Below are 27,993 nucleotides of genomic sequence, written 5' to 3'. Positions count from 1 at the left end.
AAGACTTCTGGAATAATGCCCTTTGGACAGACGAGACCAAAGTGGAGATGTTTGGCCATAATGCACAGCGCCACGTTTGGCGAAAACCAAACACAGCATATCGGCACAAACACCTCATACCAACTGTCAAGCACGGTGATGGAGAGGTGATGATTTGGGCTTGTTTTGCTGCCACAGGACCTGGGAACCTTGAAGTCATTGAGTTGACCATGTACTCCTCTGTATACCAAACTATTCTAGAGTCAAATGTGAGGCCATCTGTCCGACAGCTAAAGCTTGGCCGAAATTGGGTCATGCAACAGGACAATGATCCCAAGCACACCAGCAAATCTACAACACAATGGCTGAAAAAGAAAAGGATCAAGGTGTTGCAATGGCCCAGTCAAAGTCCAAACCTCAACCTGATTGAAATGCTGTTGCGGGACCTTAAGAGAGCTGTGCATAAACAAATGCTCACAAACCTCAATGAACTGAAGCAACGTTGTAAAGAAGAGTTGGCCAAAATTCCTCCACAATGATGTGAGAGACTGATAAAGTCATACAGAAAACGATTACTTCAAGTTATTGCGGCTAAAGGTGGTTCTATAAGCTATTTAATCTTAAGGTATACTTAGTTTTTCACACATGGCTTCTCCATTTTGGCTTTATTTTTGTTAAATCAGACATGGTGTAATATGTCATGTGGTGTTGTTCATCTGAGGTTGTATTTACCTAATTTTACGACCTGCTAAGGAACAGATGATTGTTATTATGTCATATGTAAAACCATAGAATTCAAAGAGGGTGTACTTTCTTTTTCACACCACTGTGTGTGTGTGTGTGTGTGTGTGTGTGTGTATATATATGTATGTATAAATATATATGTATGTATGTGTGTTTATATATATATATATATACACATATATATATATATATATATACACACACACACACACACACATATATATATATATATGTGTGTGTGTGTATATATATATATATATATATATATAATATAGTGGTCGACAAATCACCAAAAAATCTACTCGCCACACAAAAAAATCTACTCGCCACCTAATACCAAACGTGTGCTGCTTGGGCCAATAGGAGCTCGCCACGATGTTAAATCCACTCGCCCGGGGCGAGCAAATGTATAGGTTTGTCGAACACTGTATGTATATATATATATATATATATATATATATATATACATACACATATATATATATATATATATATATATATATATGTCCCTGACATTAGTTCACTTTGGCGCTAGTAGGGCCTGGCCCCCTTTAGCCCATTCCTCCAGTAGCTCACATGTCAGATATCTCAGCAATGAACACTAAGTGGATGTAGATAAGAGGAGAAGGCTTTCTTTCTTTTCTTTGTTTACCATGTCTTGTTCGGCTCCTTAATCTCTCGCATTTGTCAGGTGAAAAAGGGATTAGGAGTGAAAAGGTCACTGAAGTTAATTGACCCGGGGGCCCCTGCTTACCTTATTAATGCTTTTGAACCTCACTAAGCTGAATTTTCTGTTAACCCGCATCCATCTCTCCTGCCGCCCCAGGAGATAAAGCCGCCTGTCCTTTGGGACCTTATATGCTGCTGCTGACAGATCAAAGGAGCTTACATTTCACAGCCTTTCCAAACCCTGCTTGGAAATGCAGTGATATTACACTTAGTTTGGAGAGGTTGTGGGGGTAAGAGGGGGGGTATAGAGGAGCACGATTATCGTCAATTCCATATAGCTCTTACAGTGATTGGGCACGGGATGACATTCTTGGCCCTGTTTCCCAGATGGTAATTATAGGGTATTTTACAGTCCCGCTGATTGCGGCTTTTAAGCTGTTTTGACTTTGACGTAGAAACTCATCCCATATCCTACACCTTCGTTTGTGAAACTGAGAATTGTGTCTCTTGGCGGACAAGTTGCGTTGAGGCCCTTTCCGTTTAATCTCTTCTGCATCTGTCCTTTTGTAAAGGGATGCCGGTTGCTAATTTGCCTTTGTAGCATTCGGTGGGTTCTCAGTTCTTCACTGAAGCAGTTACTAGTTGCGAGCTTTGAAGACTTTGTTTAGAATGTTACAGATCCCTTTAGTTTCATGTTGCATCCTTGCACTGCTGTTTGCATAGGCACGCCAGCGGAAATGTCAACTGTATTATTCTTTCTACAAAACACATGCTACCGACAGCCATGCCAAATAGCAGCATTAGTATGCCATACGATCACTAAAGTGTGATACCAATATCGATTAACCGCCATTTGTGTGATACTTGAATTATCAGTTGTTAATGCATTGTAGCGATTAATAACGTTTCACTTGAGTGACTGTACCCGCAAGTCTGTCCCTTTCTTAGTTTAAAGTTGTATCCATAAAGCATTAGTTTAGCTGGTACCGCCATATCTGGATTAAGGACATTTTGAACCAACAACTCTTAGCCAGGACAGTTTTGCACTTTTGATCTCGGCGTACACGTAACTGGGTTGGTGTTGTACAAGGGTCCCTGTCTTTAAGAGACCAACAAGATGCGCGTCTCCCTTAGGCTGAAACATGGGGAGCACATCCCGAACTGTTAAGAGAGTTACACACTACATTGTGCAACCTTTCATTTTCTAGAGCAACTTCGTAGTAGTTCCCACTTGATGTATATGGCATGTATATGGCATGTATAACGAGTTCAGCCTGGATCCATGAAAAATACTCTTCATTTATTTGTTTCGTTTGGTTTTAGTTCCACAGAAGTAGACGACATGATCCGGAAGTCTACAAACTTGTTGCTCACTCGCACCCTAAATAACTGTCTGCAGGGGGTCATCAAGAGAAAAAACATTGGCCTGACCGAGGTAAGCTAACGGGTCACTTTGCAGCTACCTTCACTACAGCTGCACACTACCGCTGCACACTACCGCTGCACACTACCGCTGCACACTACCGCTGCACACTACCGCTGCACACTACCGCTGCACACTACCGCTGCACACTACCGCTGCACACTACCGCTGCACACTACCGCTGCACACTACCGCTGCACACTACCGCTGCACACTACCGCTGCACACTACCGCTGCACACTACCGCTGCACACTACCGCTGCACACTACCGCTGCACACTACCGCTGCACACTTCCGCTGCACACTTCTGCTGCTCACTACTACTTCTTTGTGGGTTGGGGTGGCTTCGGATTCCATCGTTTGTCTGACGAGCTCTCCTGGTACACACACTCCATTTAAACATTACAATATTTATAGACATACAGATGTGTATCCTCTGCCACTGGCCACAGCAATATCGTGACAGAACTCCGGATATCATACGTCGTTCTATAGGCACAAGTATTAAAGTTGGCTCTGCAGTATATCACAACAGATCACGCCAAATGGCCAATATCACAAGCAACAAAAAACACAATGTCAAAACACATTCTTTTAACCCCGAATGCTTAGTCAAAGCCAGTAACTCCCTAGTCTAAATTCTTTCAAAAGTGCTGTATTTTATAAAGGAGGCTTGAATAAGATTTATTAATGACAGTGAATTTTATTTTACCAGCATTATAAAACCTAGTTCCGGTTCTAATGCACACCCTAATGGTAATTCTGTTAAAGGTCTGGCCTTCTAATACCTCTGAATCTCCCGCTTACGGACATCTTTTTATTTATTTTTGCAGAATTTTTTTTTATTTCCACACCGTTATTGGGGCAATGTGCAATATTGTGCAACATTTGGGTTAATAGAAGACACCAGTGCATCTTCCAGTCATGAAAGTTGACCTGCATGGGCAATATCAATATTCGTTCCACCTACAGCAGCAAACCTGACCTGTCGGTTGTAATTAACGTGCTGAAAGAATGAGAAATACCCAGGCAGGCTGGGGATAGCGTGGGGTGTGCACAGCCATCCCCGGGTTTTTGTTCTCCCGTGTGTTTCATGACCACACAAGCGTGTATGTGTATTCTGCAGGCAGACGGCCACATAGGGATCTCGGTCAGGCATTCAGGCAACGGCCCTGCTTGAATGCTTGGAAGCTTCCTGGCAATACACTAGAAATACGACTCGCGATGTGTGTTTAGCGGGTGTTTGCAGAAGACGAGACTGGGCCAGATTCTCTGCATAGCTCGAAGTGGCCTTTTTTCCTATGAAAAGACAAGCAAAATAGTTGCTGTTTGAATTGTTCACGAATAGGGATAGGGTGATAGGGGAGCTTGTGATACCAAGCTGAGGATCTCACTGCCTGGAGGAGGCGTCCTGTTTGTGCTTTGGTTTCTGTGTCCTGTAAGGAGCTGCTCTTCCCCCACCTGTCCCCCCACATCTTCCACCAGTTTATTGCTAAAGGGGGTCAGCATGCATGGCAGAGCTAATGGTTACATAGTTACATTGTGGATGAGGTTGAAAAAAGACATACGTCCATCAAGTTCAACCTATGCTAAATTTAATTTATCCTATATCCGTACTTACAGTATGTTGATCCAGAGGAAGGCAAACAAAAAACCCCAGTGACACATCATCTAATAATATTTCATAAGGGGGAAAATAAATTCCTTCCCGAGTCCAAGAATTGGCAATCGGATTACTCCCTGGATCAACATCCTTCCCATGTTCCTTGAAAACGAGAGGTAACTCTCAATGTATTACTTCCTGGTAAAATATTTTATAAATAATGTATACTTATTTGGTATATCCCTGTATACCTTTCCTTTCTAAAAAGATGTCCAACTTTTTTTTTTAACAAATCTATTGTATCTGCCATCAGTCTCCATGGGTAAGGAATCCCACACTGTAACTGCCCTTACTGTAAAGAACCCTTTCCTTTGTACTGCCCTTTGGATCAATACTTCTTTTGAAAGCTCCTTGTATTGTCCCCGAATATATTTGTATATAGTTATCATATCCCCTCTTAGACGCCTCTTTTCTAATGTAAATAAATCTAATTTAGCTAGCCTCTCCTCATAAGTTAGAATGTCCATCCCCTTTATTAATTTGGTGGCTCTTCTCTGCACTCTCTCTAGTTCCATAATGTCTTTTCTAAGGATTGGTGCCCAAAATTGTACTCCATATTCAAGGTGTGGTCTTACTAATGCTTTGTAAGGGGGCATAATTATGTTTACTTCCCTTCCATCCATTGCCCGTTTGATGCAAGATAAGATCTTGTTGCCTTTGCAGCTACTGCATGACTTTGAGCACTATTGCTAAGCCTGCTGTCTACAAACACTCCTAAATCCTTCTCCATCAAGGAATCCCCCAATTTATCCCCATTTAATGTGTACTGTAAGTCGACAGTTTATTCTTGTTTCCCAAATACAATTTAATTTCCATTTTTTAAACAGTGTTCTTTCCTTTTTGTGGTGCTCAAACTTAATGACTACTTGTTTCATTTCTATTGAGAATGCGGAAAATAAATAAATACATCTGTTTAAATAATGGGATCTAAAAAAAACTAGTTGCAAAAATGTAAAGACTTTCAGGCACTAAGTAAAGTAAAACACTATTGTGCTAGCACCACAGCTAAAGCCACAGCTGAGCCATGAAGCCCAAGATGCATACACGCATTTCACAATGGAAGGCAAAGGACTACATACATCTGCGCCATGACACTAAAGGACAAGCTCCCCTCTTAGTCAGTCCAACTGTTAGAAGGACAGTGGGGAATTTCCTTGGTTATACGACTTTGGCTGCCATGCGTTTGCAGTGGAGAGTGGGTGGATCTTCGGAGGTGACTTGCCTGGCAAGAAACAAAGCGTAGCTTGTCGACTTCCAGGAGAGCAATGAGCCTTTTTGGTGGCTGCCCAGACTTGTCGGGGTTTTATCCAGTCCTTTGTCCACGTCTGTTATTGGTCTATTCATGGTGTGCATTCCTGCCACAGCCCAGTTGATGTAACTTGACATATGTTTAACTACTGCCGTTTGGCATTCAGTAATAAAGCTCACCGGCCTCCCAGCAGGGAGCTCCTTTACTCGTAAGCTCCACACGTTGCACTGCATTTGCGGGTCGCTTCGCTTAGTGCGTGTTTTGACGTTGCCATGCCCTTTAATACTGTACTTCTTATCTAATGTCGTGACAGTGGTTTTGAAATCCAAGTAAGTTAAATAATTTTACACTTGGTACTTCTAGCGTAAAGCTAGTCTTGGAGGTAAGGGTACTTCCAGTAGGCTGCTATAGGTTCATGGCAAGTGGGTAGCAAGCCTCAGGGATACAGTGCAGGCCAAAGAGTTGGAGGCTTGTTCTGTTTGAGAGGTGGGCACAGTAGCAGGTGCACCTGGTTTTGATTGTATATTTTCAGTGGATGCGAGTATATTTTACACTGGCTTCTCAACTCAGGTTTTTACTTAAGAATGAGACAGGAGACCACATGTGTACCTTGTGAACCACTTCGTAGAATAATACAGTGGGATGTTACCAGGAACCTCTCACACCCCCATCTTTTTTTTTTTCTTCTATTCATTTGACACACACGGGGTTGAATAAATCTGATTTACCCCAACAATGAGGCAACGCAAACAATATTGCTGGTCGCGTCCCCATTTTGTAAGTAATACCAGTAAAACGTCTGACTATACGTCGTTGGAGAATTGTTCTCGGATAACCTCCCAAGGGTTCCAGAGAACGCACTTTGAAAGCCACTGTAATATACCACGTTGTTATTTTGTAAGTGATAAGGGACGTGAGACCTGCCCGTGTTCTCTTGCACGTTGAGGCAAACCGCTTGAAACATGTCGGGTTTTTCTCTTCGTAGCTTGTACAGATTATCATCAACACCACCCACCTGGAGATTTCATGCAAGTTCCTGGAAGAATTTATCACCAATATTACCAACGTGCTGCCAGAGACCGTTCACACCGCCAAACTCTACGGCCTGACCACGTTCAAGGTGAGAAGTCCCCAGCGATGGCCGAATGTTTCGGCACCATCTGTAGCCACAGGTCATCTTACAGTAAGAGGTTTTTGTGACGCTAAGGCACGATTACTTCATCAGGGTTAGGTGGCATTAAATGCTTGTGTGTATAATGTATGTGCATATATAGGCAGACTTCATGTTCTCACTGCTGGGGGAAACCGCAGAATCCTTATTGCGGTGCCCGCCGGCCGTGGAAAATTCTGAAGAATGCCCCCCCACTTCCCTCCACGGGCTTTTTACTGTCCCCAGGGCCATGGCGTTTACGTTTCATCCCGCTGCTCTGGGGGACAGTAAATCTGGATACACACATATATATATATACACACACACACACACACACATATACCCACATACACACACACACACACACACACACACATATACCCACATACACACACACACACACACACACACACACACACATATACCCACATACACACACACACACACACACACACACACACACACACACACATATACCCACATGCACACACACACACAAAGCCTGTCAAACTGAATTTCAAACTGAATGTGACCGCAGGGACCCCTGTTGTGTTAATCCGATAGGCCATTAGGAATCTCACAGACATGTTGAGGCATTTACTGTGAGATGCCTTAGTTTTTACCCAGGCAAGTGATCGGATGCTGGTGGCTGCATCTGTACATTATTATTATCGTCGTATATTTGTAGCACCAACGTATTCCACAGCGCGGTACAGTGGGGGTACAGAGTGGCATAAATTACATAAAACAGAATGACATACAAGTAAGGAAAGACCTGCGCAAAGAGTTACAGAGGCTGATAAGGGCCCGGCTCATACATGCAAGTAGCCACTGGCTTTTATAGTGTGCGTGCGTGCGTGTGTTGGGAGTATTTGGCTGAGACTTTGAAAAGCTAAATGTGTGTGAGCCAGTCAGTTGGAGGGGAGGGCATTTTACCTGAAGATAGGAACGGCAGATCCTGATAAACATGGTCATCTTAATCATAAACAGTCAAATCTATTCCAAACGCCCGTTTTCCATGTATACAAACCATCTTTAAGGAATGATAAAATATGTGGTGAAATGATTGGTGTCTGTCACCAGGGCCGCCGACAGATTTCTCCGGACCCGGGACTGGAGTTTCCACCATGCTCCCCGTGTCGGTGGCTTTGCAAACTCCCCCCTATTTCTCTTACACTGCCCTCCTCTCATGCACATCCCCGCTCTCACCCCCTCTATTTCTCTCCCCCTTCTCACACCCACCTCTCGTGCTCTCTTCCACCCTGTCTCTTCCTCCCCGTCTCTTCCTCCCCGTTTCTTCCTCCCGCTCCCTTCCTCCCGCTCCCTTCCTCCCCCTCCCTCTTACACCCCAACTCTCCCTCTTACACCCCAAATCTCCCCCTCCCTCTTTCTTATTTACTCCCCCTCTCTTATTCTTGCCCTCGCTCTCTTACACTCTGCTCCCCCTCCCTCTCTTTTACCCCCTCAATCGCTCACTCAGTTCCCCCCTCCTATCAATGCCCCCTGCTCCCATACAAACCCACTCCCTCAAATCCCATTTTCCCCTCACACTCGATCCCCCCACACTCAATTTCCCCCTCCCATATCTCTAATTCCTCCCCTCCTCACACTCAATACCACCCCCATCCATCCTCACATTCAATACCACCTTCCTCCCCACTCTCAATACCACCTTCCTCCCCACTCTCAATACCACATCATCCCCACGCTCAATACCCCGCACATCCCTCCTCCCCACACACTCAATACGTCCCCCTGGCTCCCCATCCCCTCACCTCAATACACACAGTCAGTTTACCTTGGGGGGAGGCCTCTGGTGCCGCGCCAATCCCGCAGGCGGATGCGGTAGTTGGGCCTGACTTTTGGGCAGGCCCAGATTCCATGGCCGAGTAGCGTGCGTGCGTGGGGGAGGGGAAGGCCGGGGCCGCAACTGGGGAGAGCTGGGGCCCGGCAGCCAACAGAGATCTGACAGCTGGATGCACAAGTTGGGCCTGACCTCTGGCCGGCCCCAGCTTCCAGCACCGCCTGTTCTCCCCCGCAGCCGCCGGGCCCTGCCACACACACACCGCCCTGCCACGCACACCGCCCTGCCACACGCACACCGCCCTGCCGCACGCACGCCGCCCTGCCACACGCACACCGCCCTGCCACGCACGCCGCCCTGCCGCACGCACGCCGCCCTGCCGCACGCACGCCGCCCTGCCGCACGCACGCCGCCCTGCCGCACGCACGCCGCCCTGCCGCACGCACGCCGCCCTGCCGCACGCACGCCGCCCTGCCGCACGCACGCCGCCCTGCCGCACGCACGCCGCCCTGCCGCACGCACGCCGCCCTGCCGCACGCACGCCGCCCTGCCTCACGCACGCCGCCCTGCCTCACGCACGCCGCCCTGCCTCACGCACGCCGCCCTGCCTCACGCACGCCGCCCTGCCGCACGCACGCCGCCCTGCCGCACGCACGCCGCCCTGCCGCACGCACGCCGCCCTGCCGCACGCACGCCGCCCTGCCGCACGCACGCCACCCTGCCTCACGCACGCCGCCCTGCCTTACGCACGTTGCCCTGCCTCACGCACGCCACCCTGCCTCACGCACACCGCCCTGCCACACGCACGCCGCCCTGCCGCACGCACGCCGCCCTGCCGCACGCACGCCGCCCTGCCGCACGCACGCCGCCCTGCCGCACGCACGCCGCCCTGCCGCACGCACGCCACCCTGCCTCACGCACGCCACCCTGCCGCACGCACGCCGCCCTGCCGCACGCACGCCACCCTGCCACACGCACGCCACCCTGCCTCACGCACGCCGCCCTGCCTCACGCACGCCGCCCTGCCTCACGCACGCCACCCTGCCTCACGCACACCGCCCTGCCACACGCACGCCGCCCTGCCACACACCGCCTTGCCGCACACCGACCTGCAGCGCTCTGAGTCCTTTCAGCGGCTGAGACTGGACAATGATGTAGATTTGAACAGCATGCTGGAAACTTCTGTATTGGCAAAGAAAATAATTCAGGGTGATATCAGAGCACATTATGATTCATACAACATGTAATGAGTTTATTTTGAAGAAAACCAAAATCACGAGCGAGCACATGTTTCTAGTTTGTCTTGGCTGCATTTAGTTTTTGCATTTAGTAGTTTAAGAGATTTTACTGGGGTACGTTAGAGATCCTAAGGGATCAAGCAGTGATTCCAAAGAGGAGGCTTGAGAACCCCTAAGGGTTCGTGATGTCCAAGGGGTTTGCCAAAACAAATATGGCGTGATGGATCCCAGGCAGTATAGCGGGTTCCTGAGCCCGTGTGGGGACTGCGCACTTAGTAAGGCCCCAAACGGTACCTTAGCGTGGGTGGCAGAGCTGTCACTTCCAAAGTCACTCCCCACAAAGCCAAGGAATTGTGGGACGTGACTTTGGAAGCTCCTGCAGTGATTAACAGCTATACCTCCCATGCTGTCTGACCCACTGAGGTGCAGTTTGGGGCGTGTGTGCCCCCCACAAGCTCAGAACACTACACTGCCTGGGAGCGCTCACAGTTTTGTTGGCAATAGGCAATAAGATTTATTCATTAGGGGTCCATGGAACAAATATTTTCTAGCAGGAGGTAAACCGTGTAAAAAAAAGGCTAGAAATCACTTAGACAGAGGTTACAAATGCTCTCTGCAGAAAGATTTAATTGTCCTGCAAAATATAATCAGATCACTATAAAAAGTTAAATAATTTATTTTGTATTTTTTAATGACATAAGATCCCCTTAAGAGCCCTTTCAGATGGGCCAGCCACTGCCATCATTCTCGCTGACCCTGTGTATCACTGTGTGCTCCCCGTTCCTGTAGGACGCCCGACAAGCTGCCGAGGAGGAGATCTACACCAACCTGAACCAGAAAATAGACCAGTTCCTGCAGCTGGCTGATTATAACTGGATGGCCTCCGAGTCCAGCAGCCGGGCCAGCGACTACCTGGTGGACCTGGTCGCCTTCCTGAACAGCACCTTCGCCGTGTTCACCCACCTGCCTGTAAGTAACGTACTGGGATTTACTTAGTGAGCTCGCGGGGGTTCTGCGCTCTTGTGCGGGGTCATTCTAGTCTACAGAGAATGTGAGTCTAAAAACCAGGACTGGTCTAAAGTCTCCTGAAAGTTGGTGTGTGTATAATAAGACTTCTAGCAATGGTCTTATTCCCTGTGGGTCAAAGCCAGTTTTCTTCCCATGAGAAGGAAAGATGCACAATATGATGAAACGTTTTAGTTTTAGGCCACAAATATATCATTGTGTTTGCTCTTCCTTTTTCACACACTTTACAGTGAAGTCCTCCAGTGGTTCTCTGCTTTGGGAAGTTATACCCCGTCCTTTTATAACTAGCCCCAAATATGCTGCTACCAGTCTGCAGTTCCCAAAAGGGCTTCACAAGTGACCTGGCATCATTGGAATCACTCGGCATACGTCCCTGATTTAGTTACTAACCCTGCGTTGTACAGGTATATTCTATATTATCACAGGCGCTCTATAAAAACACACAGGCTCTAGTATCCTAAAATAAACTCGGGTCAACAACCGTGTTAGTTGACCAACCAATATGTACACACACCAATATGTGCACACACCAATATGTGCACACACCAGTATGTACATACACCAATATGTGCACACACCAATATGTGCGCACACCAATATGTGCGCACACCAATATGTGCGCACACCAGTATGTGCACACACCAGTATGTGCGCACACCAATATGTGCGCACACCAGTATGTACATACACCAATATGTGCGCACACCAGTATGTACATACACCAATATGTGCGCACACCAGTAAGTACATACACCAATATGTGCGCACACCAGTATGTGCCCACACCAATATGTGCGCACACCAGTATGTACATACACCAATATGTGCGCACACCAGTATGTGCACACACCAATATGTGCGCACACCAATATGTGCGCACACCAGTATGTGCACACACCAATATGTGCGCACACCAGTATGTGCGCACACCAATATGTGCGCACACCAATATGTGCGCACACCAATATGTGCGCACACCAATATGTGCGCACACCAATATGTGCGCACACCAATATGTGCGCACACCAGTATGTGCGCACACCAATATGTGCGCACACCAATATGTGCGCACACCAGTATGTACATACACCAATATGTGCGCACACCAGTATGTGCCCACACCAATATGTGCGCACACCAGTATGTACATACACCAGTATGTGCGCACACCAGTATGTGCGCACACCAATATGTGCGCACACCAATATGTGCGCACACCAGTATGTGCACACACCAATATGTGCACACACCAATATGTGCGCACACCAGTATGTGCGCACACCAATATGTGCGCACACCAATATGTGCGCACACCAATATGTGCGCACACCAATATGTGCGCACACCAATATGTGCGCACACCAGTATGTGCACACACCAATATATGCACACACCAGTATGTTGCTGGCACTTCTGCCAACTAAGGAGTTAAATAAAATGTGAACGGACACAGCAGCCTGGCATAGAGTTTGCAGAAGAATCGAATAGTCTCCATTTGGTGGCTCGCGTGTTATCGGATGGCCATGCTCTAGTGCGGAAATCCCAAAACCTTTACATTTAGGGCCAGCTGAGCTTGCACCTTACACTCCATATACTAATACAGTAGCATGTTTCCCGGGAGAGGAGCCCATGGCATGTTTTTAGTCTGGGGTTGAATTCTGTAAAGATTCGGACCATAGTTGCACCACTTGAGAAACCCAATGCAAAGCAGCCAATATCTTTCAGGGAAAACATGGTAACTGTATCCGTACAGTTTTCCGACGCAAAGGACGGGGTGACTGGGAGGGCTACATAACGTTCACCCAGAGTGATTCATCTGACACTTCCCCTGCATATAAATCAAAGCTGTTTTCTGAATCCGAGAGGGGGTGAAAGTAAGGGGACTCGGGGCAGCGAGGCCGTCACATACGTGGCATTGACGCAGTGGAACCATTTACTTGGATTGTTTAAGCAGGAGAGCAATGTGGTGTTTGAACTAGTTCGGGAGGGGAGCTGTGCACCTGAGAACTGTACATACGGTACCATATTGTAAACACGTATACTCCGTGATTGTGGGGGGAGGGAGAGAGACGCAGCGCTCTTGGTTCCAACCTCCATGTCATTGCTGCCGGCACTTCAAAATGGGTTTAATATATGCAGCGTTGATTAACTTTTAAGGGGGGCTAATTACCCATGTTGCCGATTGATCGGCAAAGGTCAGTTTCAATCAATCCTTCAGTAGGTGTTACTCAGCAGCTACAATGTATCCTTATATTACGAAGGTAACATCTATTGTTACAGTTTGCAGCTCAAACTGCTGGGAACATTGGTAACAAATGATCACAAACAGGAAAGTGTTACAAAGATCTTGCACTGCTGGGGAGGTGGCTAAACCTGCTATAGAAATCAAAGGATGCTCAATATGTTAAAAGTCATTAAAAATGGCATTGAGTTGATTTTTTTTAATGCAGTGATTATTATCTAATACTACAGAACTGATTTATTTAAAAAACACAAAAAAACACATGTTGGATATTGAATGTTTTGCTCCTTTAAGGCAGAGGTGCGCAAAGTGGGGGGCGCGGTGACATTTTCTGGGGGGCAGGGGGGGGGGTGCGGTGGTTACAGGGGCCCCGCGCTCTTCCCCAAGGCATTTAAATGAAATGCCGGGGAGGCGCGAGGTCTCTGTAAATCTCCCTTACCTGGTCTGAGCTGCCTCTCCGGCGATGTATCGCCGTGCCAGCGCGACGCGATGTGACGTCATGACGCCGCAAAGCTCTGAGCCGGGAAGAGGGCCGCGAGCAGGGGGGAGAGCTGACGGGGGCGACGCAAACAGAAAAGTTTGCGCACCCCTGCGTTAAGGTGTTAAGTTTGCATTGCTGGTCTTTCCGGCAGAATCATTTTTAATTTCTTCAGTTTGATTTACAGTCATGCATATAGGGTGCGTATAGGCAGGTGCATATAGAGGACGGCCATATTGACAACTCCACGTCATCAGAAAAATGCTGTCAAGTCCTGGTTTTCAAAGTCTCTACTGTAAGGACAAGCCTGGGAAACGAGATAACGAGACGAATAAAATGTGCTGGGTGAGCAGCTGATAATGACACGGAGTCTGGCTGGCTATACTGGTCAATCGCTAACTAGTCCATTCTCTCCATTATTGCCCATTCATTAGCATGCTTGTCAGCCAGCTCCAGGACGGGCTTGTCCAGTCCTGGTTTCCCATCTTGCCCCCTCCTTATCTTCTAGCCTCACCCTGTAAAAACGAGAAGTTCATTCACCGGCCGACATGAGGGGGGGGAAAGCCAGTGGGAGCTTAAGTGTCCCCCACTAACCACAGGGAAAAGGGGCTTTAATGCTCCCAGACCTCGGACTGGGAAACAAGGCGGTCTGGCAAGGTTACCAGCTGCCGCTCCCACTGGTAACTCCGGCAGGAAGTGCTAGGTAAACACAGGTAGCTGCCGCTCCCACTGGTAACTCCGGCAGGAAGTGCTAGGTAAACACAGGCAGCTGCCGCTCCCACTGGTAACTCCGGCAGGAAGTGCTAGGTAAACACAGGTAGCTGCCGCTCCCACTGGTAACTCCGGCAGGAAGTGCTAGGTAAACACAGGCAGCTGCCGCTCCCACTGCTAACTCCGGCAGGAAGTGCTAGGTAAACACAGGTAGCTGCCGCTCCCACTGGTAACTCCGGCAGGAAGTGCTAGGTAAACACAGGTAGCTGCCGCTCCCACTGGTAACTCCGGCAGGAAGTGCTAGGTAAACACAGGCAGCTGCCGCTCCCACTGGTAACTCCGGCAGGAAGTACTAGGTAAACACAGGTAGCTGCCGCTCCCACTGGTAACTCCGGCAGGAAGTGCTAGGTAAACACAGGCAGCTGCCGCTCCCACTGGTAACTCCGGCAGGAAGTGCTAGGTAAACACAGGCAGCTGCCGCTCCCACTGGTAACTCCGGCAGGAAGTGCTAGGTAAACACAGGTAGCTGCCGCTCCCACTGGTAACTCCGGCAGGAAGTGCTAGGTAAACACAGGTAGCTGCCGCTCCCACAGGTAACTCCGGCAGGAAGTGCTACTGTAGGTAAACACAGGTAGCTGCCGCTCCCACTGGTAACTCCGGCAGGAAGTGCTAGGTAAACACAGGTAGCTGCCGCTCCCACTGGTAACTCCGGCAGGAAGTACTAGGTAAACACAGGTAGCTGCCGCTCCCACTGGTAACTCCGGCAGGAAGTGCTAGGTAAACACAGGTAGCTGCCGCTCCCACTGGTAACTCCGGCAGGAAGTGCTAGATAAACACAGGTAGCTGCCGCTCCCACTGGTAACTCCGGCAGGATGTACTAGGTAAACACAGGTAGCTGCCGCTCCCACTGGTAACTCCGGCAGGAAGTGCTACTGTAGGTAAACACAGGTAGCTGCCGCTCCCACTGGTAACTCCGGCAGGAAGTGCTAGGTAAACACAGGTAGCTGCCGCTCCCACTGGTAACTCCGGCAGGAAGTGCTAGGTAAACACAGGTAGCTGCCGCTCCCACTGGTAACTCCGGCAGGAAGTGCTAGGTAAACACAGGTAGCTGCCGCTCCCACTGGTAACTCCGGCAGGAAGTGCTAGGTAAACACAGGTAGCTGCCGCTCCCACTGGTAACTCCGGCAGGAAGTGCTAGATAAACACAGGTAGCTGCCGCTCCCACTGGTAACTCCGGCAGGAAGTGCTAGGTAAACACAGGCAGCTGCCGCTCCCACTGGTAACTCCGGCAGGAAGTGCTAGGTAAACACAGGTAGCTGCCGCTCCCACTGGTAACTCCGGCAGGAAGTGCTAGGTAAACACAGGTAGCTGCCGCTCCCACTGGTAACTCCGGCAGGAAGTGCTAGGTAAACACAGGTAGCTGCCGCTCCCACTGGTAACTCCGGCAGGAAGTGCTAGGTAAACACAGGTAGCTGCCGCTCCCACTGGTAACTCCGGCAGGAAGTGCTAGGTAAACACAGGCAGCTGCCGCTCCTACTGGTAACTCCGGCAGGAAGTGCTAGGTAAACACAGGCAGCTGCCGCTCCCACTGGTAACTCCGGCAGGAAGTGCTAGGTAAACACAGGTAGCTGCCGCTCCCACTGGTAACTCCGGCAGGAAGTGCTAGGTAAACACAGGTAGCTGCCGCTCCCACTGGTAACTCCGGCAGGAAGTGCTAGGTTAACACAGGTAGCTGCCGCTCCCACTGGTAACTCCGGCAGGAAGTGCTAGGTAAACACAGGCAGCTGCCGCTCCCACTGGTAACTCCGGCAGGAAGTGCTAGATAAACACAGGTAGCTGCCGCTCCCACTGGTAACTCCGGCAGGAAGTGCTAGGTAAACACAGGTAGCTGCCGCTCCCACTGGTAACTCCGGCAGGAAGTGCTAGATAAACACAGGTAGCTGCCGCTCCCACTGGTAACTCCGGCAGGAAGTGCTAGGTAAACACAGGCAGCTGCCGCTCCCACTGGTAACTCCGGCAGGAAGTGCTACTGTAGGTAAACACAGGTAGCTGCCGCTCCCACTGGTAACTCCGGCAGGAAGTGCTAGGTAAACACAGGTAGCTGCCGCTCCCACTGGTAACTCCGGCAGGAAGTGCTAGGTAAACACAGGTAGCTGCCGCTCCCACTAGTAACTCCGGCAGGAAGTGCTAGGTAAACACAGGCAGCTGCCGCTCCCACTGGTAACTCCGGCAGGAAGTGCTAGGTAAACACAGGTAGCTGCCGCTCCCACTGGTAACTCCGGCAGGAAGTGCTAGGTAAACACAGGTTGCTGCCGCTCCCACTGGTAACTCCGGCAGGAAGTGCTATGTAAACACAGGTAGCTGCCGCTCCCACTGGTAACTCCGGCAGGAAGTGCTAGGTAAACACAGGCAGCTGCCGCTCCCACTGGTAACTCCGGCAGGAAGTGCTAGGTAAACACAGGTAGCTGCCGCTCCCACTGATAACTCCGGCAGGAAGTGCTAGGTAAACACAGGTAGCTGCCGCTCTCTTCTGGGCTTGGTGTTGGTACTCCCCTGTAATCCTCTTGTTGGTCTTGTGTCTCGATGACCTCTCTTTCACTTCTGGCCCCCGGGGAAGGGAAGTTATGTTTCGGTTACACGGGAGTTTGCCAGCAGCACTACAGGACACTATTACTACACGTAAACATAGTCCCAGTACTACTTTTAGAGGTGGTGAGCCGGGCCAGTCCCGTCTCTCCTGAACGGGGGTACTTTACTGTGCATTTCCCCCTACGTGATCTGTTTTGGAAGTGAGCTCGGTGTTATGCCTTTTCAAGCAGGTTCCACATTTTGCATTTAAAATGACCCAGAGTCTGTAGTATACAGCTCATCCCCGTTATAGCGCGATCCGTTACAACGCGAATCCGCTTATAACGCGATGCAAGCGTGGCTCCCAGTTTTCGTATTTATGAATACTTTACAACACGATTGTTGGTACCTTAAATACTTTATTGTACAATGCGTACAATTGTACATTATTTCTAACGCGATCCGCTTATAGCGCGATGTGATTCTTTGGACCCCAAGCACAGCGTTATAAGGGGGTGGAGCTGTGTTATTCACAAAGCAAACTCTTGCATGTCTGCCCCTCTCTCCTTGCATCTATCCCCTTTCCTTGCATCTCTGCCCCACCCCTTTCATGCATCTCTGCCCCGCCCCTTCCTTGAGTCTCTGTCCCGCCCCTTTCATGCATCTCTGCCCCGCCCCTTCCTTGAGTCTCTGCCCCGCCCCTTCCTTGAGTCTCTACCCCGCCCCTTTCCTTGCGTCTCTGAACGCCCTTCTCCTGTCTGTCTCCCCCTCTCCTCCCGTCTCTGTCCCCCCCTCTCCTCCCGTCTCTGTCCCCCCCTCCTCCCGTCTCTGCCTCCCCCTCCTCCCGTTTCTGTCTCCCTCCTCCTCCCGTCTCTGTCCCCCCCATCCTCCCGTCTCTGTCCCCCCCTCCTCCCGTCTTTGTCCTCCCTTCCTCCCGTCTCAGTCCCCCCCTCCTCCCGTCTGTCCCTTCTCCTCCCGTCTCGGTCCCCCCCTCCTCCCGTCTCGGTCCCCCCCTCCTCCCGTCTCTGTCCCCCCCTCCTCCTGTCTCTGTCCTCCCCCCTCCTCCCGTCTCTGTCCCCCCTTCCTCCCGTCTCTGTCCCCCCTCCTCCCTTCTCTGTCCCCCCCTCCTCCTCCCGTCTCTGTTCGCCCCCCCTGTTTCCTCCCATCTCTGTTCTTCCCGTCTCTGTTCCTCCCCCTATCCTCCCGACTCTGTTCCCCCCCCTCACCCCCAGTCTCTTTTCCCCCCGTTCCTGCTGTCTCTGGCCCCTTTCCTCCCTTTTCGGCCCCCCTCCTCCCGTCTCTGTCCCCCCCTCCTCCCGTCTCTGTCCCCCCCGCTCGTCTGTTCCCCCCCTGTTTCCTCCCATCTGTGTTCCTCCCGTCTCTGTTCCTCCCCCTGTCCTCCCGACTCTGTTCCCCCCCCTCTCCTCCAGTCTCTGTTCCCCCCGTTCCTGCTGTCTCTGGCCCCTCTCCTTCCTTCTCTGTCTCCCCCTTTCCTCCCATCTCTGCCCCCCCATCTCCATTTTCGGCCCCCCCTCCTCCTTTCTCGGCCCCCTCCTCCCTTTTTCCCCCCTTTTTCCCCCCCCTCCTCCCTTTTCGGCCCCCCCTCCTCCCTTTTCGGCCCCCTCCATCCCTTCCCCTCTCTCAGCTCTGCTCTTCTTGACCTTCCCCCCTCCTCTCGCTCTTCTCCTCCCATCCTCTCGCCCTTCCCCCCTCCCTCTCGCCCTTCCCCACCTCCCTCTCACCCTTCCAACACTCCTTTCCTCTTGCCCTTCCCTCCTTTCCTCTTGCCCTTCCCTCCTTTCCTCTTGCCCTTCCCTCCTTTCCTCTTGCCCTTCCCTCCTTTCCTCTTGCCCTTCCCTCCTTTCCTCTTGCCCTTCCCTCCTTTCCTCTTGCCCTTCCCTCCTTTCCTCTTGCCCTTCCCTCCTCTCCTCTTGCCCTTCCCTCCTTTCCTCTTGCCCTTCCCTCCTTTCCTCTTGCCCTTCCCTCCTTTCCTCTTGCCCTTCCCTCCTTTCCTCTTGCCCTTCCCTTCTTTCCTCTTGCCCTTCCCTCTTTCCTCTTGCCCTTCCCTCCTTTCCTCTTGCCCTTCCCTCCTTCCCTCTTGCCCTTCCCTCTTGCCCTTCCCCCTACCTCTCGCCCTTTCTCCCCCCTCCCTCTCGCCCTTTCTCCCTCTCGCCCTTTCTCCCCCCTCCCTCTCGCCCTTTCTCCCCCCTCCCTCTCACCCTTTCTCCGTAGTTGGTAAATTAGGGGCAGCACACACAGGTATAGCAGCAAGTGTAAGGACATTAGGTGCCGTAAACAGGGAGACAGCCTTTGTTATAGTTGGTCCATTAGTGCAATACAGCATTTAAATGCGGCAAATTAAGCCTGCCATAGTCAGTCCTTTTCATATGAGCGCACTTCAGTGTTCCCTTAACATGCAATTTAAGGGAACAATTGCATTTTTGGTGTGTGTGTGTGTGTGTGTCCAACATGAGAAAAGAGAGGACTTCCAGATGTTGCAAAGGGATTCAATATAGGTTGTTCCTTTGTCCTCAGAAATGCGCGGGTTTGGATGTACACATCTATAGGGTTGGAAATGGGTTAAGTCACAAATAACATATGCAAGGGGCATACCAGGCAACATATACCCTATGAGGTCAATAGAAGTGGAGCAGTTTCCTCTGTGCTTTGGCTGACCATGTCACTGAATTGTGCATCTTCCTCCTTAGGGAGCTACAGACCCCCATTCCAGAATGCCGGTGAGTAGGATGTGAATGCTGCGTGCGTTCATGTCGGTGTTCCGCAGTGTGACATTGAAAGCTTCGGGTCCGGCTCTAACCGGGGAGATGGGAACAGCAATTCCAACTATGCTTGTTAGGCTGGGCCTAAGTCCGGATAAGTAGTGATTAAGCCTGTGTGCACTGGAGCATGCTTTGAAGAAATGATGCATCTTTTAACCAATAACCCACGTTTTCTGTGGTTTCTGCATGAACTCCTTCGCCTTGTTAATCCTGAGGCCTGTGAAGGACTGGGTCTTCAAGAAAGTGTGTGTAACTCCGCTATTTACTGACATGTGGATCTTGGGCAGATTCAGGGGGAGGTTTTGTCTTTGTACACCTAAATCTCACTTGTAATTCAAAGCGTTTGCAGTTGCAGCGTAGGAAAGTGTAAGACTAAAGCCGGATAACGTTATTTTATCCAGTTTGCAGATTCCCACGTGCCTGGTGATAGTGTTTTTGCAATGTGGTTTTCCAGCCTAGAGAGGCACCACATTTTCTAATCAATCTGCTTTGGAGCTTGCAGATTTATTTATTTATAAAAATGTTTTACCAGGCAGTAATACATTGAGAGTTGTCCTCTCGTTTTCATGTATGTCCTGGGCACAGAGTTATAATGACAAATACATGGTTACATTAAATGTACAAGGTTATGCAGCCAATTCACAGGCATTTCATGGACAGGGAGTAGGAGTATTGGGTACAGTGGATAAAGGGCATGTGACTTTCAGATTGAAATAGAGCCGCTTTAACATCACCAAACATCAGCAAACGGCTCACACCCTTTGGCTGCCCTTCAGCTGCGCCAAAGGCTGTCACCCTTTGGGGCAACGCAGATGTACACTGGGGTGGTTGAGATTCAATGCAGCTGTGAACACAAAGTTCTTTGTGTCCTCTTGGCTCATTAACATTCCAGTGGGTGGGGTTGAAAGTACAAGCAAATGTTAACCCTTAGTACGCTGGTCCTGTGCAGAGAGGAGCAGCTCTTGAGGAGCCCCATCAGGCTGTCTGCCTTTGGGGCAACGCAGATGTACCCAAAGCAAAAGTACACAACATTCCTTTTGTCTGTTGCACCATTAGATGGACGGTAGGTGCACTCACATACTCAGCGGTAATCGGCCACGGCTGCTCTGAGAACCCCCAGCAATGTGCAGTATAGCATATAGATCTATGAAACAAAACGGCGCTCCAGAGGGCTTCGAAAATATATTTTAAAAGATGATGGGGAATGCGGATTGACGTTTCCATCCCATCATGGACCATTGTCAATTGTCTGTTGATCCATTGTCAGATTATTTTAACTCATTACCACAGACAGGTTCTCATCATGAAGTCCAGACTCGGTATAAAGTATTATCCGCTGCATTTGTACAGTAGCTCACGTAAGTGTTCACAGCCTTCGTATGCATGGAGTTTGTGTGGCTGATGCTAACATTGCCCGTCCAGAACAGAGTTAGTGATGTATAAATAGGAACGCCTTTTTCTCTCTGACTTGCTGTTCCAGTGTGAGTTCTCCAGTCTTTAGCTACCAGAAGAAATACATATTCATTCAGATGACCCTTGCTGTTAAAGGCACAGTTTCTTTGAGCGCCTGTTTTCTAACCCAAGCTTACTGTGGCAAGTGAGTAGAGTCAGGCAGTTTAACTCAATCCCCGTAGATGGAGTCCTTCTTTCTTGTGTACTTTTATTGTAAACCCAACAATAACAAAAAGGGGGGAACTGGGCAGGTGGCAAAAGTAAGGGAGAGGTAAATTGCAATAAGTTTACCAAGTGACAGACAAGTTATGACCATCCACAATGGCTGCTGGATCTAAAAGAAAGCATGCTAGCCTGGACTAACAGGACATTCAGTCAGACTGTGCCAACCAGCAGGGGAGGCAGGCACATCTCAACTAACTAAGAAATGCTGGAGGGTTGCCAGGGCAACAGACTAGAAGCTAAGGGAAGGCTACATTTGTAGCAATCTCATACTGAGGAGTAGAGCTGCCTCAGAACAGGGAAAACAAACATACAGAGAGATTCCAGGACAGCCACAGTGATCCAATGTTAGGGGTATCTTCAGTGAACCTGGTGGTAGATGCCTTCGGCTTAGTCAAGTGTAAACATTTTCTTCAGTGTTCTGCTGAAAGGGCAGAGAGTTACTAAAGGCAGTGAAACCCTTCCAAGTTTCTTGTTACTATGATTCCAAACCAAGATTGATATAATATTTGTAAATGGGTTTTGCAGTGATATGATGAAAAGGTCAACCAGTTTCAACTCCTAAAGCATCTCTCTGCCAATGACCCCTTTTGGTACTGAGAACAAGTGCAACTTTAATGAGTATGCCTTGTAACTATGACTGCTTTGTGAATTAGGACCTTGGCATATAATTGATGGACACGATCGTCTGTCACTTGAGCTCCCGATGTTGGAGGTAATCTGTAACCATTTCAATGCCAAGAGATGTTCATCTCCAGGGTCACGGACCCTCTGCACATAATGTACTTGGCAGTCTCTGTCATTTCGGATATTAACATCACCCAGGGGAAGGTGCACTCACGACGGACGTGATAATTAACTGAATAGATAGGGAAGGGGAAATAACAAAGGGTCAAGAAGGTAGAATGGGGGCAAGTGGGAGTTTGGCAAGCAGCGAGACACCCGTATTAAATACAGATAATACTAGAAAACTTCTAAAGACTAAATTCAATTGGCGTAGTACAGACTGAAAATGTTTTAATGCATGCTTGCTAATGCAAGAAGCCTGACGGATAAAGTGGGGGAGGTTGAATGAATAGCTACAAGGGATAATAATAATATAATAATAATAATATAATAATAATAATATAATAATAATAATATAGTGTGCGCGGCCGTGCCAAAAAATCACCAAAAAATCTACTCGCCACTCAAAAAAATCTACTCGCCACCTGGTACCAAACGTGTGCTGCTTGGGCCAATATTTACTCGCCCGGGGGTTAAATCCACTCGCCCAGGGCGAGCAAATGTATAGGTTTGTCGAACACTGCATATATACACACACACACACACACACACACACACACACACACACACACACACACACACACATACATACATATACACATACACACACACACATACATTTCAGCAGCGGGAGCAGCGCGCAATCTTTATTTTCCCCATCCTCTCCCCTGTCGGCCGGCTCCTCGCTCACTGCCACGCGCGCGCGGTCCTATTATAGGATGGCTGACTAACCTCAGCCAACTATAACTGCCGCGCGCGCACGGCGCAGCAAGCGCGCCCTCTATAGAACAGCCCATAGAAGAGGAGGTGGAGTATGCTTATATGTTATACTGGATCTAAAACCTATTGTGAAAATGTAGAGACCTTGTGAATAGAAATGGTCAGTGGAGGTAAAAGTAGAAAGAAAATGTTTGTAGGGATATGCTATAAACCACCAAATATCGGGGTAGATAGAGGCAGCCAAAATACTTCTGCAAATAGGGACGGCAACAAAACTAGGTCATGTTTGCATAATGGGTGATCTTAATTATGCAGACATAGACTGGGGCAATGAGATTATTAGCATTACAACGAAAGGAAACAGGGTTTTGGGGGTGCTTAAAGACAATTACATCACCCAAATTGTTAGGGACCAAGGAGGAGAGGGGCATCTTTCATGAAACATTGTTAGGTCAACATCCCGTTTGAATAGGATATTTTCTAAAGAAATGTGATGGAACATTTGGTAAATAATGTGAAGTATTACAGATAACTGCATAAGCCTTTTGACCGTCCCTCAAATGTTGTTGGGGTCTTTTGTACGATCGTTAACTTCTCTCTGCACATGGACAGCTTTGAAGCTGCATCAAAATTGTCACTGTTTTTCTCTGTAATGTAAAGTAGTTAAGATGTCGTCATAAATCAATTAAAATTGGAAGATAACAAGTCTCTGAAAATGACGTCCAGGGGACCCGATGAAAATAAAAACTTTGCATTTGCTTGCACTGGACACAAATCCGCACAAATGTCACAGATGGTAAGGTATTTCTAAGTAAGCCAGTCGAGTTGACAACTTTGTGTGTGTGTGTGTGTGTGTATCAGGCGGAGCCAACTCCGTTCCTCAAGGGCCACCAACAGGTCAGGTTTTCAGGATATCCCTGCTTCAGCACAGGTGGCTCAATCAGTCCCAGCTTCAGCACAGGTGGCTCAAAACCTGTTCGGAAACGGGGATATCCTATAAACCTGACCTGTTTGGGGGTGTTGAGGACTGGAGTTGGCCACCCCACGTGTGTATGTATGTGTATCTTTCTTACCAGCTGCGTGGTACTGCCACTGAACCGATGTGTATTTCTCTCTTCTTCCTGGTGTAAATGAGCAGATAATAAACACTAGCGGTTTAACGTCTCTTGCGAAGGCGTGAAAACCCTTCTTTGCTATTTTCGTTATTAATTATGGGCTTTTTTCAATTGGAGAAAGGGGCTTGTGCTGTGTCACAAGTTGGCGGGAAGGCGGGTTTGGTGATTAAGTCCTTATCTTTCTGTATGCTTTAAAGTCAGAAATAATACTCGTCTTCCCTAATGATTCCGTGGGGGCTGTGAAACATTAAAGAGCCAGACAGGAAACGGCCATTAACTCGCCAAGAAATAACGACTGGTTCTCGCTATAGATGTTTGCAGCTACATTTCACAGCATGCGCACTGCATCTTCTCCGCCACGGGCCGGGTATTATCTCTCTTAACCTCTTGGGGCTACATTCAAATAATAATTAAATGCATCTCAACCCCTGCCAATGGATTGAAGGCTCCCCTGGCAGTGAAGGGGTTAATACACGTGTCGCTTGTGTTGGGTAATCAGCACATTTTCGGTGTGTGCGATGGCTCTCGTTGCGGTCCTCTGTGTCTCGGTGTCTCTATTGTAACGGGCTGGGGCGACTTAATCTTTTTGCTGCCAGAGGGGCCCGGGCATTACAGGGTTAAGGGCAGGGTATGTTTTTAGTTTTGCCCCAGTTGAACCCTGCCCCATGCTGGCCCTTTATTGGGGGGGGGGAGGGGGATAATGATGGTTGCTGTTATTGAATCTTTTAGAATATTATGGGCCACAGATACTAAGCAGTGCTACGTCTTATAAAAATACCTTCCAGCGCCAGAAGACCGCTATGGGAGCGTATGAACATTGAACAAATATGACCTCTGTTGAAGTGTAAAAATGGTGAATATAGCATTTTACTGTACAGTATGTATATCTTCATTGATATAGCGCCATCCATGCACACAGCGCGTCACAGTACTACACTGTAACACATGACATCATAATATAACACATAATGGGAATAGCAAGAAAGGAGAAAGGAAGAGGCACACAAATTGTAGTGGAATCAAATGATTTCAAATGTATTAATGCATCAGAGCTAACAATGGTAACGTTTCAGGACAAGCAGTCCCTTCCTCAGACCAAACACCTCAGGAAGGGACTGCTTGTCCTGAAACGTTACCATTGTTAGCTCTGATGCACTAATACATTTGAAATCATTTGATTCCACTACAGTTTGTGTGCCTCTTCCTTTCTCCTACCTTGCTATTACTTTGGATCCAGCTTTGGGACGCCAGGATCAACGGAAGGTGAGCACCAAATGTAAACACCTTGAGAAATTATTTCTTTAAACAGTGGTGTGCCACTTATAATCTCTTTTGTATTACATAATGGGAAGAAGCGCTTCAGACAGAAAAGTAACAATAGGAAAGGGAGTCCCTGCCCCGAAGAGCTTACAATCTGAGTGGTAAATAGGGAGAATTTAGAGACTGTAGGAGGCTGTTCTGGTACGTGCGGCTGCAAGGGGGAAAGGTCGGTGCATCTGAGGTGTATAGTATCAGCCAGGGTAGCTACCCATATGGTGTGTTTTAAGAACAGTCCGAAAGGTGGAGAGAGAGGATGACCGTCTGATATTGAGGGGAAGGACATTCCAGAGGCGTGGGGCAGTGAGGGAGAGGTTTTATGTGGGAGAGGGCTTTAGATGCAAAAATGGTAGTGAGAGACATGTGCAGAGGTACAACCAAGGAGACCTATTTGGGGAAAATAAACCATGGCTTTTATTCAGCCCGTAGCTTTAAACAATACATTTTAAGGAATCGCACATATATACAAACTTGCTCCCCCTGTGTATGGGCTAACTCATGTTCCCAGGCCCTATCTGCAGGGCTGGGAGGATAGGCCTCTTACCAACCTATGACCCCTAAGTCCAAAGAGGTACCTGTAAGCAGGGGGCTCTTTCTGTCACTCTCTGGGTTGTGTCCCTTGAGGGGCCACCCTCTGGCGGGTTCGAGGGTCCGCTGCACCCTGGATGTAGGGTTTGGTTTTATAGTGTCTTGCTGGCAGCACAGTCCTTCTGTGCTCAAAAGATCTGCAGTTCAAGCAGGAGGTTTTTCTATCTGTCTGACTGGTTAAAGATTGGTTAATTGTCTCTAGTTGCAATTAACCAGCTCCCTGCTGGATTCCTCAGACCAATGCAGGCTTTCTTTTGAAGCCCTTTTAGACAGGGGTTAAGGTCCTGTTGCAGGTAGACAGAAGACATCTTTGAGTAAAACACAAGAGTCGGGCTGGTGTATAGTGAGAAACTACTGCTGAGATGTGTAACGAGGGGCATGAGTGTAGAGCCTTAAAATAGACTCCGCAGACTGACAGCCCTGATAATCCTAGCTTTGTCTGGGGACCCGTACCCCTATGAGTACTGTTATTCCCCTGAAGCCATAGATACTTACCCTGCGGTTCACCAGTCACTTACAGTATGTCTCTGAGCGTACTGGCCCCACACAGTTATGTTTCTCTCCACGCCTTTTTAAGTGTTTTGTCCCCATTTTATAGTTGATTTGTAATTAAACATTATTTTTAAGTACACTTTACACCCTCACTCCGTTTCGGGAAACTTTGCCTGGTCTCTGGCTAACCAGGACTCACAGTCCAATCACCTCTCTACATGGACCATCCATCCACTTAGTCAGTACACCGGGTTGTACCACCATAGGTGTTACTTTACCATGTACTAGGTACTACCTGTCGCTCAGCCTACCCACTACCGATTAGACTAATACCTAACAATTTTCTTGACCAGTACGAGTGTATGCTATTGGGGCTTCCCTTTCTCAGGAGAGCATCTGTTGACAGGACTTCTTCCTTCTACTCCATTACTATCCCCTAGTGCACCTACCTCTCTCCACATTGTTCTATCTAGGTCGAGCGGGCATCTCCGTTCTTCTCTGCTATAGATTAAAGGGGAGACAGGAAGGCTGGACAGTAAAAAGTTATAGTATTCAAAGTGGGAGAGAACGAGGGCCTGCCTGCGTGAGAGTTTTAGCGGAAGAGCGACAGAGGAAAGGGCGTATCTATGCAATGTTGCGGAGGAAAAAACAACAGGTTTTAGGTACATTGTGAATGAGAGGAGAATGTGAGGGACGAATCAAATGTGACCCAAGGCAACGTGCTTGTGATACTGGGTGTATGATAGTGCTGCCAACAGTAATGTAAAAGGGGTCAGTAGGGCCAGGTTTGGGAGGCAGTATGAGGAGCTCCATCTTTGACATGTTAAGTTTGAGTCAACAGAGGGCAATTCAGGACGATATAGCGGAGAGACATTCAAAGAGATTTTGGTCTGTACAGCAGGTGTACGGTCAGGGGTTGAAAGTTAAATTTGTGTGTCATCAGTATAGAGGTGATATTTGAACCCAAAAGATGTGATAAGGTCACCTAGAGAGTATATGTAAAGAGAGAAAAAAAGAAGAGGTCCTAGTACAGAGCCCTGGGGTACCCCCAGAGAGATAAACGGAGGAGGCGTTGGCAAACGAGAGACTGAAAGTACGATGGGAGAGGTAAGAGGAAATCCAGAACAAAGTTCTGTTACGGATTCCAAGAGTATGGAGAATGTGAAGGAGAAGAGAGCCACAGTATCAAAGGCTGCAGAGAGGTGGACTAATATGAGCAGAGTGTAATTACCTCTTTTCTTTGGCAGCATGGAGGTCTTTTGATATGTTGGTGAGAGCTGTTTTTCGTCAGAGTGAGCAGCGCAGAAGCCAGATTGTAGAGGATCTAGGAGAGAATAGGTGGTGAGAAAATGGTGCAAGCAATAGAATACAAGGCGTTATGATGCATAAGTCAGGACGGAGACAATTAGAGGCAGGTAGGGTCAAGCTTGATGTTTTTGAGTAAGGGTACAACTGTTGCATACGTCAAGGGGAAGAGTAAGGCTGCGTCCTGGGTTGCAGCAGCCTTACGGAGGCGCGCTGCGGCTGAGGGAAAGCGGGTGCTTTCCCTGGCCTTGGTTAGCGCGCCGTCGGGGGG

At 48.7% G+C, this 27,993-nt stretch overlaps 1 protein-coding gene across 6 annotated transcripts in view; it reads left to right on the top strand.

The window, feature by feature from the left end:
- Positions 1-27,993, top strand: part of EXOC6B (exocyst complex component 6B) — a 434,433-nt gene that overhangs the window by 267,295 nt on the left and 139,145 nt on the right. For 4 of the 6 annotated variants that reach the window (XM_075573299.1, XM_075573265.1, XM_075573257.1 and 1 more), the window contains 4 exons: positions 2,716-2,827; positions 6,714-6,848; positions 10,710-10,889; positions 19,654-19,683. In XM_075573299.1, coding sequence (XP_075429414.1) covers positions 2,716-2,827; positions 6,714-6,848; positions 10,710-10,889; positions 19,654-19,683 — 457 coding nt within the window. The remainder of the gene's footprint in view (positions 1-2,715; positions 2,828-6,713; positions 6,849-10,709; positions 10,890-19,653; positions 19,684-27,993) is intronic. The other 2 variants (XM_075573282.1, XM_075573275.1) reach the window with 1 other exon arrangement.

Source organism: Ascaphus truei, chromosome 1 (assembly GCF_040206685.1).
Source record: "Ascaphus truei isolate aAscTru1 chromosome 1, aAscTru1.hap1, whole genome shotgun sequence".
In the NCBI taxonomy this organism is placed as follows: domain Eukaryota; kingdom Metazoa; phylum Chordata; class Amphibia; order Anura; family Ascaphidae; genus Ascaphus; species Ascaphus truei.
The sequence above is the reverse complement of the archived record's forward strand: the minus strand, read 5'-3'. Positions and strand labels throughout refer to the sequence as shown.